At 35.6% G+C, this 15,375-nt stretch overlaps 1 protein-coding gene across 2 annotated transcripts in view; it reads right to left on the bottom strand.

The window, feature by feature from the left end:
* LOC136976673 (uncharacterized) overlaps positions 1–3,175 on the bottom strand; it is a 124,198-nt gene extending 121,023 nt beyond the window's left edge. Inside the window, exons 1-2 of one of the 2 annotated variants that reach the window (XR_010880969.1) lie at positions 2,759–3,175; positions 1,889–2,692 (exon numbers count right to left, since the gene is read on the bottom strand). Coding sequence is in view for 1 of the 2 variants with exons in the window: in XM_067272036.1 (XP_067128137.1) it covers positions 2,347–2,692; positions 2,759–2,940 (528 nt within the window). In the remaining variant the exon portion in view is untranslated. Of the gene's footprint in view, positions 1–1,437; positions 2,693–2,758 lie in introns of those variants that run through there. The other variant, XM_067272036.1, reaches the window with a different exon arrangement.
* Positions 3,176–15,375: the final 12,200 nt, after the last annotated feature.

Below are 15,375 nucleotides of genomic sequence, written 5' to 3'. Positions count from 1 at the left end.
CCCACAGGGCGGAAAGAGTTTAAAAAAAAAAGTACTTGCCGACATATAAGAGCCAGCCTTTCATCGGGATCATGTTTTAGGAAAAAATTACATTGATGAGACGACTTTTTTCTGCAAAACCATTACGTGTCAAGGAAAAATATAAGATTACAGTATAATAAACTAAACGTTTTAATCCAAATCTTCATATCTCGATAAATCATCTTTTGTTTTTGGTTTCTTCAGACAATAAAGCATCTTCGGCACCATCAAGGAACATAACTAATGCACTACTCTTAAATGACTTGATAATAATCTCGGGTTTCATAGCACCCGAATTTTACCCGATCACACATAAAATTTTCTCCTATGACCTGTAAGACCTACTGATTTCGAGACAACTTTTTAGGGAAAAATTGCTTATATGCCGATAAATATTGTGTATAAAATTTATTATGCATATAATTTAAGTTTGTTAAACTAAAAACACAACACCCGATAACTACAGCGCACCTATCTCTTTTTTAAAATGCGATTTTAAAATAACTCGGTTGACAAAAGAAATTTTTCTTTTCACGCGATCGATTTTTTACACCAAAAAAAGCAGTTTATCTGAAATTTTTAAATGTAATTTAGCTAAAATTGTGTTATTGTTAAAAAATCTAGCAACGAGTTGCGTAGCTTTCCCGCTGTTATGACATTTTATTTAAAAAATAACTTTTATATTATTAATCATAATGAATAAATAAAATTGTTTGGCTCCATCCGTTACGAGATTTTATTACAAAACTTTATATTTTAAATATTATAAAATGACAGTAAATACTTAATTTTGAAGGTAGAATGGAACGTTTCATAAAAGTTTGTAAATGCTAACCAGTAAAATATTCAAAAAGTCCACCCCACGCGAGATACTCCCTATTGTCCATTCCCTCGACCTTTCACAACTAAAATGTAATAAGCATGGAAATTTTTTTCCGTAGTTTTGCCTTTTTTCAGGCTTAAAACGTGGAAATTAGAAAATACTCAGAGGGTCAAATCTGACACGATTTCAGTACTTTCTCTTGTGTACTAGTTTGGCCTGAAATCGGGTTTGACCGGTAACATATACATAACAGCGGGGAAGTAAAAGCTCCTGTTTATTTTGTAAATTGCTTGTTTTTGCGTCCTATCGACGTTCCGGATCCTATTCAGCATTTTTCTACAGAATGTAGGTACTGTAGTTTTTAACCCACCTTTTTGGAACATATCAGTCGCACAAAAAGAGGTATAAGTATAATTGTTTAGCAGTTGTTTCACAACAAATCCAACAGTGGAGCGGTATAAACCAGAGAACACTGCGACTTCATCCTCCTGACTGCTGACATGAGATTCTACTAGTTTACTTCATCGGTCAAATATCTAAATAGTAACAAGTTACCTATATGAACTCCTCTCGGGAGGCATGCCCATTGGCAGATCGCCATCCGAGTGGCTTTGCCTTATGCCATCAAACCAGACCAAACACGGGATAAATTTCATTTTATTTTATTTCGTACAATTTTTCGCCTAAAGAGAAAATACACTTTATCAACGTAGACCAGAATGCAGAAAATAGAATTTTGCTTAAAATCCAAATTTTAATTCAGAGAGTTATAAAATTAAAAAAAGAAATTCATGTCAAAATAAAACTTCACCCAAAACTTCCGCCGTTTAACGAAGTTTGAAGAGACTCTCGTTATTCTATCAAATTCGTCATCGGAAACGTAATAATGCGCTTCTTTCTTCAGAAAAATTTCATCTCTTATCCTTAACTCTTCATTCTGAACTTCGACTCTGAATAAAGAGTTCGACTTCGCCTTCAGGAACAACGGTTTGGATAAGATTACTTTAGCAAAATAGTCGATAGGAAGATTAGTCCTTTCATCACTCGATGGAAGAAATCGGGTGAGAATAACGTTTTCTCGTGGCACGGCTCGAAATATATCGGAAGACTCAGACAAGTAACGAAACAGTCTTCTTCTACCCAAACTTGGCAGAAGAACGTACTAAATTTTGGCAACGGTCTGTCTTCAGTAAATTCTAAATTTCTCCGATTTTTATACGTAAATAGAGAAGACCGAGATTGGTATCTTCTATCTCGAGTATTTTGACAAATAGTGGATGGCAGTGAAGTGGTGGCATCGTTATCGGCATATCTTCTCAATCCTTCTACTTCTTCGTCGCTCAATACGTTTTTGTCGAATACGTAATCCTTTAAAGGAAAGCGCGACATAGTCGCAAATCAAATTAAATGAAAGAAGGGCTGCATGCTTCTTCGATACAGCTCCCTGTTTTCGCTGGAAGTGGACGCTTCCTATATATTGCTCCGAGAAATTCGTCTGGTCGTCAATTATATATATTCAAGAAGAGGGAAACTTCGTTCGTATTTCTGTAAATTGGACGGGAGAGGAACATGGATACGGTCGATTCTTCGCAGTTTAAGAAGTCTTCACTCTCCAGTACTTCGTCGGAAGACGAGGTAAACAGCTTCCAACAATGAAATTGCACGAAGAGATCTTCGTGTTTGCGGGCGAAATCGTGAATGGAAAAAACGTTGCTCACTTTCATTTCTTCGATCAGGAAATCCCGGCAGCGATCGACCATATTTATGTTACCGGTTTTTTCACTTATTTCGTAAATGACCATGGCGTCTTTGACAGACCCGAATATAATTTCTCCGTCTGTTATGAATCTTGTGCAAAATATTAATGTAATTGCGCGAAAATTGAGACTTAACCAATTCTATTTTAACACTTACCCGATCAATTGATTCATGATACCGGACGTAACGTTCACGCGGACGCAACATTGTCCCAGTGTGGGATCCATAATCAGTTCCGAATTGAACCCGGGGCAATTCTGAATTAGAAAAGATCTGCTCAATCGAATTTTGTTTCCGTCCGAGCAATAAATATTCACCTGTTCCGATTCTCTTTCCATATTAAACAATGTTTTATATCGGCATTAACGGATACAAGAAAAGGAAATATTGTTGTAGAATTTCTATTGTCTCTTGTATTATTTAATTTTTGAAGTATTGTAATATGTGCATTTCCGTAATTATTATTTCTTCCGATAAATTATATTGCTAATTATGCAATTAGTTACGGGAAGGAATAATTCGGGCGCAAACTCGTTCAAAGCACACTTAAGCCAGTAAACTGTCGGCCTGCCATTACACAAATTATTTCCTAAGAAATTATAAATTATGCAAAAATAAAATATTTATTGAAAAGTATTTAAAGCCTGGTAAAAAGAGATTAAATTATACCGCATTCTTAGTTATTAGGGAAATTTATATAAGAGCTTAAATATTTTTAATATCACGCGACCTATTCGGCTGGTTTTATGTGATGTACTACGTAACACAGTTATATGATCGAATGTATGGATGTTTGCGTGTATTAAGTATGCAAAAGTTTCAATTTGAAAATAGATTTTATTTTTAATTTTAATTCTTAAAAGTTTCTAAAATGTACGTTAATTGAAACATAGAAATTCATAAAATATTTTTATAACAATTTAGTGTAAAACGTGTAAAAATGATGCGTTTGAAAAAAGATAATTGTAAACAAAGTGTTTTTTAGCACGCTCCACGCATGATGTGCTTACGTTAGGATAATTAAGTTTCACGAGTTAGTAATAATATACATAAACAAATTTATGTTTATTTTTTTTTATTTTCAAATTCGCTACCAAACCACAAACATTTTTACTGGATGTAACAAACCAAAAATTTTAAACAAGTAATAGTAAGAAATTGGGATATAAAATATTACAATTAGTGTACTGTAAATATCAGAGAAGAAATAAAATACGAGATTTTGTATATAATGTAAAGGAAAACCAGTTTTTATATATAACAATTTTTTAATTACAGCTATCCTATTAATATTTCTTTTAGATGCTTCAGCTTTCAATTGTTTATTTCTTGTTAAGGTCGTGCCTGTTTGGCATTCTTTGTCTAAATTATCTAATTGTCCACTTTTGATAATTCTCATGTCGAAAAATGCGGTCGATCTCTGGAATATTTTGTTTAGATTTAATTGGTATTCTTTTGCGGCGAATTATTCACTTGATTTATCCAGTTTAATGTCAGGTGGATTAAATTAAATTGTTACGCGTGGCAAAAACTCACGACGAAAGGAACAAAGTTTTAATAAGAATTTTCTATTGAATTTCGAAAGCTTTGATCGGATTTCGAACCCGAACCCCTATTACAAAGAGAGAATTCTCGTTGTAATAGGGGTTCGGATGATCAATTCCTCGATCATCCGATAGATTCTCTTTTTTAATCCTTTCTTCAGAATATTGATTCCAAATTGAGAAATTTATTATACGGTAATAACAATTGATTTTTAAATTCTATCACATTTATATCGCCGCATTCCTAATTCGAAATTAAATAAGAAATATACAGAAAAATTAATCGGAAGAGCGCCTCTATCGTCGGAATTTTGCACTCGCTTAAAAATGGCGGAAATTAAACGTAAATTTATCGGAAGTTGAAACGGCCGATTGCCATTTATTACCTTGTAAGATAAAAAGTTCCGGCGACGCATCCGTTTCTATTTATTTTACTTCGACCGTGGAGGAATTAGGCGAGTATAAAAAGTGTTCTTTCAGAGGTCGCCCGTTAATGGGAAAAGAAGTGGCTTTGACGTCAGATTATATTGGAATTGTGGTAGAAAATAAAAACGACGAACTGTGCGCCGTTAAGAAGTTTGAGAAATTTACTTATTGGAATTTGGATAAAACACCTTCGAAAGATGATGGTTTAATGAGAATGATGGACTGGCTTGACGTTTCCAACGCTCTTCATCAGAACTGAAAGAAGAGAATTTCTGTTGACATTACTTTTACTGCTCACAAATTAAAATGTATCTTGGTTAATAAACGTGCGAAATGACCGATAAACAATGTGACGTTAAGCATACAGTGATACAAAACTACTGTTATATATATCTGTACTGATATGTCTATCGCCTCACTTTATTTTCCATACAAGTTTAAATTTTTCCTGTTTTAAATGTCATCTTTCATAATGATGGTTGGAAGTAAAAGTAGTGGATTGTTATTTCGAAAAACAATTTATTGTTATAAATAAAAACTGGAGAAGCGTTGGAATGATGAACAGTGAATCAAAGCAAAAGAAAAAATGATAACGTGTTAGGCTTCTACCCTACCGACTTAGAGGACCTGGCTTTGATCTGGGTTGAAAACGATGTTTTTAATGGGCAGTCTCTCTTGGATGTGTCGGGCCTTGTCCCTCGCTATCTAGCTGGCTCCGTCGTGGGCCTGGCTGAACCCGTGATGAGCGTGATTAAAGAAAAAACTCGTAGTGCCCTAGGACAGAAGGAGTGAAATAATAATAGTGAAAGCAAATACTAAAATAATAGAGCTTCAATATAAATTGAAGCTCTTATTTTGGTATTTGCTTAGTTGAAATTTGAACAATGGATGGATTTTTTTATTCAAAAATGATGGGAAAGTAAATTATTTTTATATTCAATGTAAAATTCATTAAAATGTTTTCTATACACACATTTACAAAAATATATTGAGATTAAATAAATCAAAAATAATAATGTTTTAGGTGTTTTTGACAAAGAAAACATTACGTTGCTTCAATTAATGTTTTGTTAAAGGTATAGATTGTTTTTTAATAAAAACTAAATTTTGCACAATAGACTCTTGTTAATCTGACACACTCCAGTGTGATTGTCTACTAACATTTCCATGAAAATGTTAGTCATGTCACATTTTTTTGTACTCAGTTTTATTTCTTTGCACAGTATTGCATGTTCCCCCTATTACTTGCCTGCCTGTCTCCAGAAGTATCAGTATTGAGGGGCAATACAAATGTCTAGTCTGCTAAGTCTTAGTTCTAAATTATGCCGCTACGGTGATCAGGTGCTACTCACGAGAACTGGTTTTGTCAGTGTTGAGTCAAATTATTAGTTAAAAGTGAAAATAAAATAAATTTATGAATACACACCCTGTTCCAAATGAATTATTCTATAAAAAATTAATATTGTAAGATTATTAGATGGAATTGGACAATATACAAATATGAATAAAATTAAAACAGAGGGACTTAAAATTTGATGTTTTTCCACTGAGAGAAGTGCTATTATTAGTAGTAATTGAACATTCTGTAATATGCATAGGTATATAGCCTAAAAAACATTACTGTTTGCATTAATTATAAATTCATTACTCACGTGACATATGTAACCATCATATTGTCTGATATTATTTTGGAAAGGATACTTAGAGAAAAAGATGGTTCAAGACTAAAATCTCTCACTCAGACAATGGTGGAGGGGACGTAATGTTTGTTAGGGGGTACTTAGCTTGTTTTTCTTTAATAACTACAACTTTGCAATTTCTAAACAAATTATAACATACTACATAATTGCAGTATAATTCCTTATATGCAGTATTTTTCAACATTAAATAGTAACATATTTAACATTCTTCCATCCCATAAGAGCAGATAGAACCAAATCTCAAGACGTAATTTTTATAATAAATAGTCAAGTATGGACATCATCATATTGTTTCTATCCAGATCTATCCCTGATAGAACAATATACTAATATTAGGAATGCCAATGTTGAAAAACTAGTACAATACTACAAGGCTATAGAGGTTTGATGTCATTTAGCCCCTCTATAATTTCATTTGCATTGATTTCCATTGAAGTAATATTTGAGATTAATATTAAATAATGTTAGCAGAAAACAAATTACTACAAAAAATCTAGTTAAATAAATAAGAAAATACCAAATCAAATAATAAGCACAAATAATCAAATTTTAATATCATTAAATTCCAAGTATATAAATTAACAAGTTTACAATTCAAATATACATTTATCATTACTCAATAAGAAAAGTTTTCACATAAATATCAGAATTGTCAAATACCTAGGATTTACAATAGTAAAATAAAATTAAAAGCTTTGGATTAAAAAAACCTATTATATGTTATACATTCTTGCATAGAATTCTTAAAACTGCATTTAAGAATTCCAAGCAGAATGTCCCTCAGAATTTGTTGAACTTAGGATATTCAAAGCGATATGCTCGTTCTGTGGAGGGTTTTGATAATGCCTATGATGCCTATGAACTTAGGACCAGGGGACAAACGGCGAGCGGGCCACCGGTGAGCGACCGCTGTTAAGACAGCGGACGGACAACAGTGGGAATTTATAAGTTTACAAATTTTTCAATTTGCAGCAACGTGAGGTTACGGGTCGACACCAATGGATTGGAATGTTTAGGATGTCAATCAGAAAAATCCAGCTTCGATTCTGACTCTCGTAGACATGACAAAATTTGGAAATAAACGTAGCATTCTTTCGAAAGCAAAATTGTCGCGTTCTAAGTAGTGAAGACATAAAGGAAAATTTTTAGCCGTCAGAAAAGAAAATATCATGGCGTGAGATACCAGCGAAAGTTTCAAATTTAAATCAACACTCGCTGACCAAGACGAACGGATGTGTCAAATTGATTAATCCATCAAATTAAGAATTTAGGGGAGAGATCCTTTAAAAAGCCAGAAATTCGAGGAGAAAGAATGGTTGCTTCTCCCTGGCTCAATCTGTTTATCCTCTGTGTCGGACTTCATTTTCGTTCGGCCGTATTATAAAGGTTTTTCGGTATTTTTAATATTAACTTTATACAGTTTGATGTTGCGTTAATACGCGAAACCCGCAACCCCGACGGCGACCGAGGAACCTTTCCGAAAAGCGAAATAATATTGGGCGAAATCCTAAGATTTTGATTTATTTCACGCCATGGCCGAAAATAGACGAAAAAGATGTTTATTCATACGAATTTCGGGCGATTTTCGGAGATGGTCAAGCCTCGAGACGTAGAATTGAAAAAGATATCCACGTTAGACATTCTGCACCGTCTAAATGCAGAAGATAATTTATTTATCAGATTCCGAACACATGAAAATGATTGAAGCAAAATTTAAAAAAAAAATTATAAATTAATTAAAAAAAATAAAATTGATTTTTTTAATTCGAATTTTTACGTAATTCGAGCATTGTTGACGCGTCTTTTAACGTTTGTTCGAAAAACGTCACGCATGACGATTCGCAGTTCGATTGTGTTTCTGGTTGTGGTCGGACGTGCTTTTCTCGTGCTCTTGGTTTGCGTTGGTTTTTTTGCGGTTTGCGGACTTTTGCGGAGAAGATTGAAGATTTTTCAGGTAAGTCTTAGTGCATATTGACTCTAGACGTAAGAATTTATTTAATATTACTTGGAGAATCGGTCCCAGAAGACATCTCGGCACATCGTTCGATGGTCGTCCGTTTGCGCTTCGGATTCGAATCTTTTAGATTTAAAAAGGCAGCTGCGGTGAGCATTTTGCTTTTCTCGGAAGAATTTAAGCATTAATTTAAGCTAGAATTAGTTTATTGGAAGATTTATATTTTTTATTTTCAATTTGATTTCGTGTTAATTTTATATGTTCTTCCGTTTCTCTTGGATATCTTTAAAAATTTTTTTGTTCTAAATTTTGATTTAAATATTTGTATTCTATACATGGAACGTATCTGTTCCATTTTGTTTTTGACCCGATGATGGCCTGTTAATCGGGCTGAAAACGTCTGTGTTTTCAATTATATATTCTTCTCAGCAACAAATTAAGGTGTTATATTTCTATGTCTATATTAATTTAAGCTTTTGTTTTCACTGGACTAATTGCAAATTTTCTTTTTTACAGAATGAAGACGTTGGTGCGGCTTTGGAGGCGGTTCCGGCGGAGGCAGACGGTGGCGCCGGAGGGAGGGGGTTCCTCGGACGTGGAGGAGCGGGGGCTGGACGAGCGAGAGGCAGCGGGTGAAGAAGACCTTCCCCAAGTGCGCGTGGCGTGGCATCCTCCCGGAGTCGGGATGATGCGACGCTACACCCTGGGTCCAGTGCACTTGGCGAAGGTCTTCGGGGGTCGTCCTGCCACAGACCTTGCTGTGGAGGATGCTGAAAGTGACAACTCGTCCGAGCTGACATTTTCTGGTTGGTCGCGTTCTGCCCGTTCGTCCGCGACGGCGACGCCACCGCCTTGCCGAAGTCGGAACGGGGAGGAGTCGAAGGAGAGAGCCGCCGAAGTTGAGGGACCGTGCTGTCCGTGGTTTTGTTGCTGCGGACGGCTGCGGTTCCCTTGGCCTAGGCGGTGATCCTCTTCGATTTCCTCTTCTTCACCCGGATGCGACATTCTCACCGGATTCGACACTTTACCCGGACTCGACACCTTTTCCCGAACGTGACCTCTCTTACCCGGTCGTGACCCACGGACTTGTCTCCCGAACGTGACACTCGGTCGACGACAACGGATTTGACTCCCGATTGTGACCACCCGGACGCGACACCTTTACTCGCCGGACGCGACATTCGGCCGACCTTTCTTCCCAAACAGCTGTTATGAGGATTGAGCTTCCGGTTAGGCTGGGCTAGGTCAGTTCCTTCGCTCTTCTCATAACAGTGTTCGGGAAGAAAGCCTATCTGATAAAGGTAATAATCTTCACCTTAGGTAGTAAATGAATCAACTTCTCCGTTTCTCACTGTCTTTGTGTTTTGTAGGAACATTTGGGAGGGAGATTCTTCTCCCTCCCCAACTTTACCACGAAGAGGACCAAGTGGATAAGTGAATATTTTTCGAAATCTCCGATGGTAAGAACTCTTTCGTTTCATTTTTTAACACATCTTATTCTCGTATTGTAATTTACCGTTTTTCTGTTTATAGACATGCCGAAGACGTTCTTCGATCACACACACACACACACGGACACAACATCACTTTACACGAAGATATACACCGTTTAACCTTTACTCGAATTCTCGCACTCACGCACTTACACGTCAAGCGCCTGGTTCCGTGTAATTCGACACAATGAAACAACCCGAACACTCGCTTCCCACAAATCCAACCCCTGGGTCCTCGTCCCGGGAAGTGGAAACGCCAATTTTAAAGATTAAAATTCTTTAAATTGGCGGCCGAAGGGGCTCTGGTAATCACACATCTTGCATTTGTTAATTGCGTTTATATCGTCGTTTGTCGAGATTGCTCTTAAACGGTAAGTTTGTAACATCAGATCTGGTCTTTCTAATATAGCGCACAACGATTGATACTGCCCTAGTGCTTTTACATACGAAGAAAGAAAAAAATATTATTGTAGTTCAAATCTCTTTGGTAAACAGTATATAAAAAACGCAATAAAGTGTATCTTTTGTTATATTTTCTCCCGTTTTCTGTTTTGAAAGTATTCCGTAAAATCGCAAATAATTCTTTTTGTCCCATTCCATATCGATCGATCACATCATGACTATGGCTTGCTTTGCCAACAGTTACTAATCAAATGTCTATATTTCCTACAATGAAGATCACTAGAAAATTTATACAACCTAAAATTATACAAGTTTTTATACTTAATAAATATATTGATGATAAACACATATATATTAGTTATTAAATAAAATATTTATGGTCTGAAATGTGCGATACGCTTACCCTACAATACAATATTAATATAGGATGTTCTCAGGATTTCTCAGTGCTCTTTCCGAGTCAGGAAGAAAAAGGGTTGATGAGAAATATATAAATTTAATTGTGGAAATAAATAGAAGTGTTAGGATAGGTTAAATATAAAAAATATAAGTATAATGTTTTCTTTATTAATAAAAAGAAGTCTTCAAAATTGTATTTTTGTCAGCAAAAATAACAAATTTATAGAGGTAGGAACCAATACGGACACTAAGTTTTCTCGAAGCAAGTGAAAAAATCCCCATCCACCAATGGTGTAGTGGATAAAACGTGAAGTTAACGAGATTCCTTGTTGGATACGATAAGCCATTTCTTTATCTGCTGTACAATACAGACGTAAGAATCATACTTCAAATGTTTTAAAGTTTCTTCTACACAAAAAGACGGCAAGGGTCTACACAGAAAATCTATCATGGTCTGCTTGATTAGCCGCCATTTTGGACCGAAGTCGTGGCTTTATACTTTATAGCCAGTTTATGGTTTTGGAATCGTGTCAAATTTGACCCTCCGAGTTTCTTTCTCGCAATTCTCCATGTTTTGACATCTCCCAAATCCAAAAAAGTAAAAATGGCCGACAATTCCGTGGATGTGTGTTGGAGTCTATTTCGTTTAATATCTCAGAATGGGGTAAATTTTAAGTAATGAAATGTTTGGTGGTTTTTATTCGAGGGGCATTGATGCTAGTAAATTTTGGTGGTTAAAGGTCGAAAGGATGGGAAGATACAGGGGGTCGTACCGTAGGCCTACAAGTATCTGAAAGTATAAATCGTAGTCCTACAAATAGGTTATCATTTACTCTATCCGATACTTTCTTTTTTTCGCCCACATAAAGTGTTTTTGGTTTGCCACACACCAGCGGCCCAAATACTTCCGAGAAAAGCTGGATTTAATACTTTCGTTAAATATACTTTTGATAATATTGCGCCTATTTCCTTCCCTCTAATTGCCAGGCTGAATTGTATTCGCTCAATAAATGTGTCCGCTCGAAACTCAGAAAACGCGCGCCATATTTCTGGTTGATAGACGATTGCGCACATTAGTTAAAGGAAACAGTGTTGCCAACCGCGATAGATTAAAAATGATCTATTTTTAATGCAAAAATTGCTAAAGTGCTACATTAACACAGAAAACAAACTTTTTTCGATAACTAGAGGAAATAAGAAAATAGATAAATCGGCAACGTAGAAACTTTTTCAGCAAGTTTCTTTTCGTCGCAAGAAGCGAGGTTATTCGTTAATAAATTACTAAACGTTAAAAATTGTCACAAATATGTAAAAATTTGTAATTATTATTATTATTAATTTCAAACAATCATAATATTTCTTTTGCGATTTTTTCGAATAACGCGATATACGTACTGTACTGTACAGTATATAAAGTAAGCGTAAACTCCCCAACGCCGCATAATTTTAATTCTCATTAGGCGAAAGCCATGTGGGGACATTCGTAATTTATTTTCCTGGATGCATTCTTTAGATGCCTTTAAGTGAAAATTAAAATTATGCGCAGCAATTGACCGTAAAAAGAATTTTTGTTTTATACATCCAGAATAAGGAAAAGCTTGACAAATCAGCTCTTTGATTGGTCAAAATTCGTCACCGCCGAAATGCCATTGAATAGGGCTAAAAATGTTCTTACATAAAAAAACAACAACATTTCGTTCACAATTATATTTTTTCAAACGCATCATTTTTACACGTTTTACACTAAATTGTTATAAAAATATTTTATGAATTTCTATGTTTCAATTAACGTACATTTTAGAAACTTTTAAGAATTAAAATTAAAAATAAAATCTATTTTCAAATTGAAACTTTTGCATACTTAATACACGCAAACATCCATACATTCGATCATATAACTGTGTTACGTAGTACATCACATAAAACCAGCCGAATAGGTCGCGTGATATTAAAAATATTTAAGCTCTTATATAAATTTCCCTAATAACTAAGAATGCGGTATAATTTAATCTCTTTTTACCAGGCTTTAAATACTTTTCAATAAATATTTTATTTTTGCATAATTTATAATTTCTTAGGAAATAATTTGTGTAATGGCAGGCCGACAGTTTACTGGCTTAAGTGTGCTTTGAACGAGTTTGCGCCCGAATTATTCCTTCCCGTAACTAATTGCATAATTAGCAATATAATTTATCGGAAGAAATAATAATTACGGAAATGCACATATTACAATACTTCAAAAATTAAATAATACAAGAGACAATAGAAATTCTACAACAATATTTCCTTTTCTTGTATCCGTTAATGCCGATATAAAACATTGTTTAATATGGAAAGAGAATCGGAACAGGTGAATATTTATTGCTCGGACGGAAACAAAATTCGATTGAGCAGATCCTTTCTAATTCGGAATTGCCCCGGGTTCAATTCGGAACTGATTATGGATCCCACACTGGGACAATGTTGCGTCCGCGTGAACGTTACGTCCGGTATCATGAATCAATTGATCGGGTAAGTGTTAAAATAGAATTGGTTAAGTCTCAATTTTCGCGCAATTACATTAATATTTTGCACAAGATTCATAACAGACGGAGAAATTATATTCGGGTCTGTCAAAGACGCCATGGTCATTTACGAAATAAGTGAAAAAACCGGTAACATAAATATGGTCGATCGCTGCCGGGATTTCCTGATCGAAGAAATGAAAGTGAGCAACGTTTTTTCCATTCACGATTTCGCCCGCAAACACGAAGATCTCTTCGTGCAATTTCATTGTTGGAAGCTGTTTACCTCGTCTTCCGACGAAGTACTGGAGAGTGAAGACTTCTTAAACTGCGAAGAATCGACCGTATCCATGTTCCTCTCCCGTCCAATTTACAGAAATACGAACGAAGTTTCCCTCTTCTTGAATATATATAATTGACGACCAGACGAATTTCTCGGAGCAATATATAGGAAGCGTCCACTTCCAGCGAAAACAGGGAGCTGTATCGAAGAAGCATGCAGCCCTTCTTTCATTTAATTTGATTTGCGACTATGTCGCGCTTTCCTTTAAAGGATTACGTATTCGACAAAAACGTATTGAGCGACGAAGAAGTAGAAGGATTGAGAAGATATGCCGATAACGATGCCACCACTTCACTGCCATCCACTATTTGTCAAAATACTCGAGATAGAAGATACCAATCTCGGTCTTCTCTATTTACGTATAAAAATCGGAGAAAGTTAGAATTTACTGAAGACAGACCGTTGCCAAAATTTAGTACGTTCTTCTGCCAAGTTTGGGTAGAAGAAGACTGTTTCGTTACTTGTCTGAGTCTTCCGATATATTTCGAGTCCGTGCCACGAGAAAACGTTATTCTCACCCGATTTCTTCCATCGAGTGATGAAAGGACTAACCTTCCTATCGACTATTTTGCTAAAGTAATCTTATCCAAACCGTTGTTCCTGAAGGCGAAGTCTAATTCTTTATTTAGAGTCGAAGTTGTGTACAACTACGTATGGAATAGTAATAGCATTTTTCTGAAGAAAGAAGCGCATTGTTACGTAACGGATGACGACTTTGAGACAATGACAGAAGACCTCAAAAACCTTCTTGAATGCGAGGTTTTGGGTGAAGTTTTATTTTGACACGGATTTGTTCTTTTAATGTTATAATTATCTGAATTAAAATTTTGATTTTAGTAATCAGTTGTGTAACTGTGGTTTGTTAATGCCTCACCAAGGGTGCTACAAAACGCACTGTTAATCCGAGATCGTCGATCCGACGCAGGGCCGGATTTACATAAGGGCATTTGGGGCCGGTGCCAAAGGCCCCCACAAAACTCTGTTTAAACATAATTTTTTTTCTATTACCGCGACAGCCTAGTGTGGCCTAATCACGAGGGCCACAGGCAGATAAAACTAAACCCGGGAAAAACCTATGAAACATCAGAAAATTTCGGGAAAAAATTTCACATCGGTATTTTTCAGTTAAATTAAAATAATTAGTTTTACACAATAAAATATATGCATGTTTATAATAACCTTATTTTTAAATGAAATTTACAATTCTTAGTTGAAATCTGGTTGAAAGTACAGTATTTTGTGGAAATTTTCTAAATCATCAAATTTGCTTACTCTTAAAGGGGGGCCCCACCGTATTCGTGCCCAGGGGCATCTGTGAAATCTGGCACTAATCCGACAGATCGAAAAATCCCAGGGAGCTTTTTTGAGGAGAGCGGTTCTTCTCGAATACAGACCGACGCGCCACTCAACCGAACACGTAGCGGACTTGCTAATAAAAGCCCTCTTAGGATCCATTTACACACAACAGTGAAGTGACCGCTCGGTGCAGTGATTTTTTGCCGGTGGGAAATCGTTGACCTAGTTTTAAACCACTCTGTCCAGACTCGTCCGTCACAATCCGTACAGTAGCAGTGGCGTGAACGTACCGTGAAAGTACTATACATTTGATAGGAACTATACAGTTGCATTTCTTTTTCTTCTTCATCCAAACATATAGCTATCATAGCCAATTCATCCTCAGAAAAGTTCATGACCACTCCCAGAGAGCACGATCACGTCACTGTTGTGTGTAAATAGACCTTTAGTGTCCACGTAACCGAAAGTTTAAATTCCGCGCGTTTTTTAAGTTGTATTCCGATAAAAACGTGAGAGCTTGTAGCATTAAATGTTCGGTTTTTGTCACCTGTAGAATGTCCGATGTTGACTGGTTGTAGCAGTTATTTTATCATCAAACAACAAAAATTAAATTTGAAGATTTATTGCCAAGAGATAACTACATAAACGCAAAATTCTAAACAAATTACTTTAATTCTGATCATTAAATGACCTCAAAATATTAAAAAGAAAT

The sequence above is a fragment of the Centruroides vittatus genome, unplaced genomic scaffold (assembly GCF_030686945.1).
Source record: "Centruroides vittatus isolate TY-2023 unplaced genomic scaffold, ASM3068694v2 contig_1112, whole genome shotgun sequence".
Classification (NCBI taxonomy): Eukaryota; Metazoa; Arthropoda; class Arachnida; order Scorpiones; family Buthidae; genus Centruroides; species Centruroides vittatus.
The sequence above is the reverse complement of the archived record's forward strand: the minus strand, read 5'-3'. Positions and strand labels throughout refer to the sequence as shown.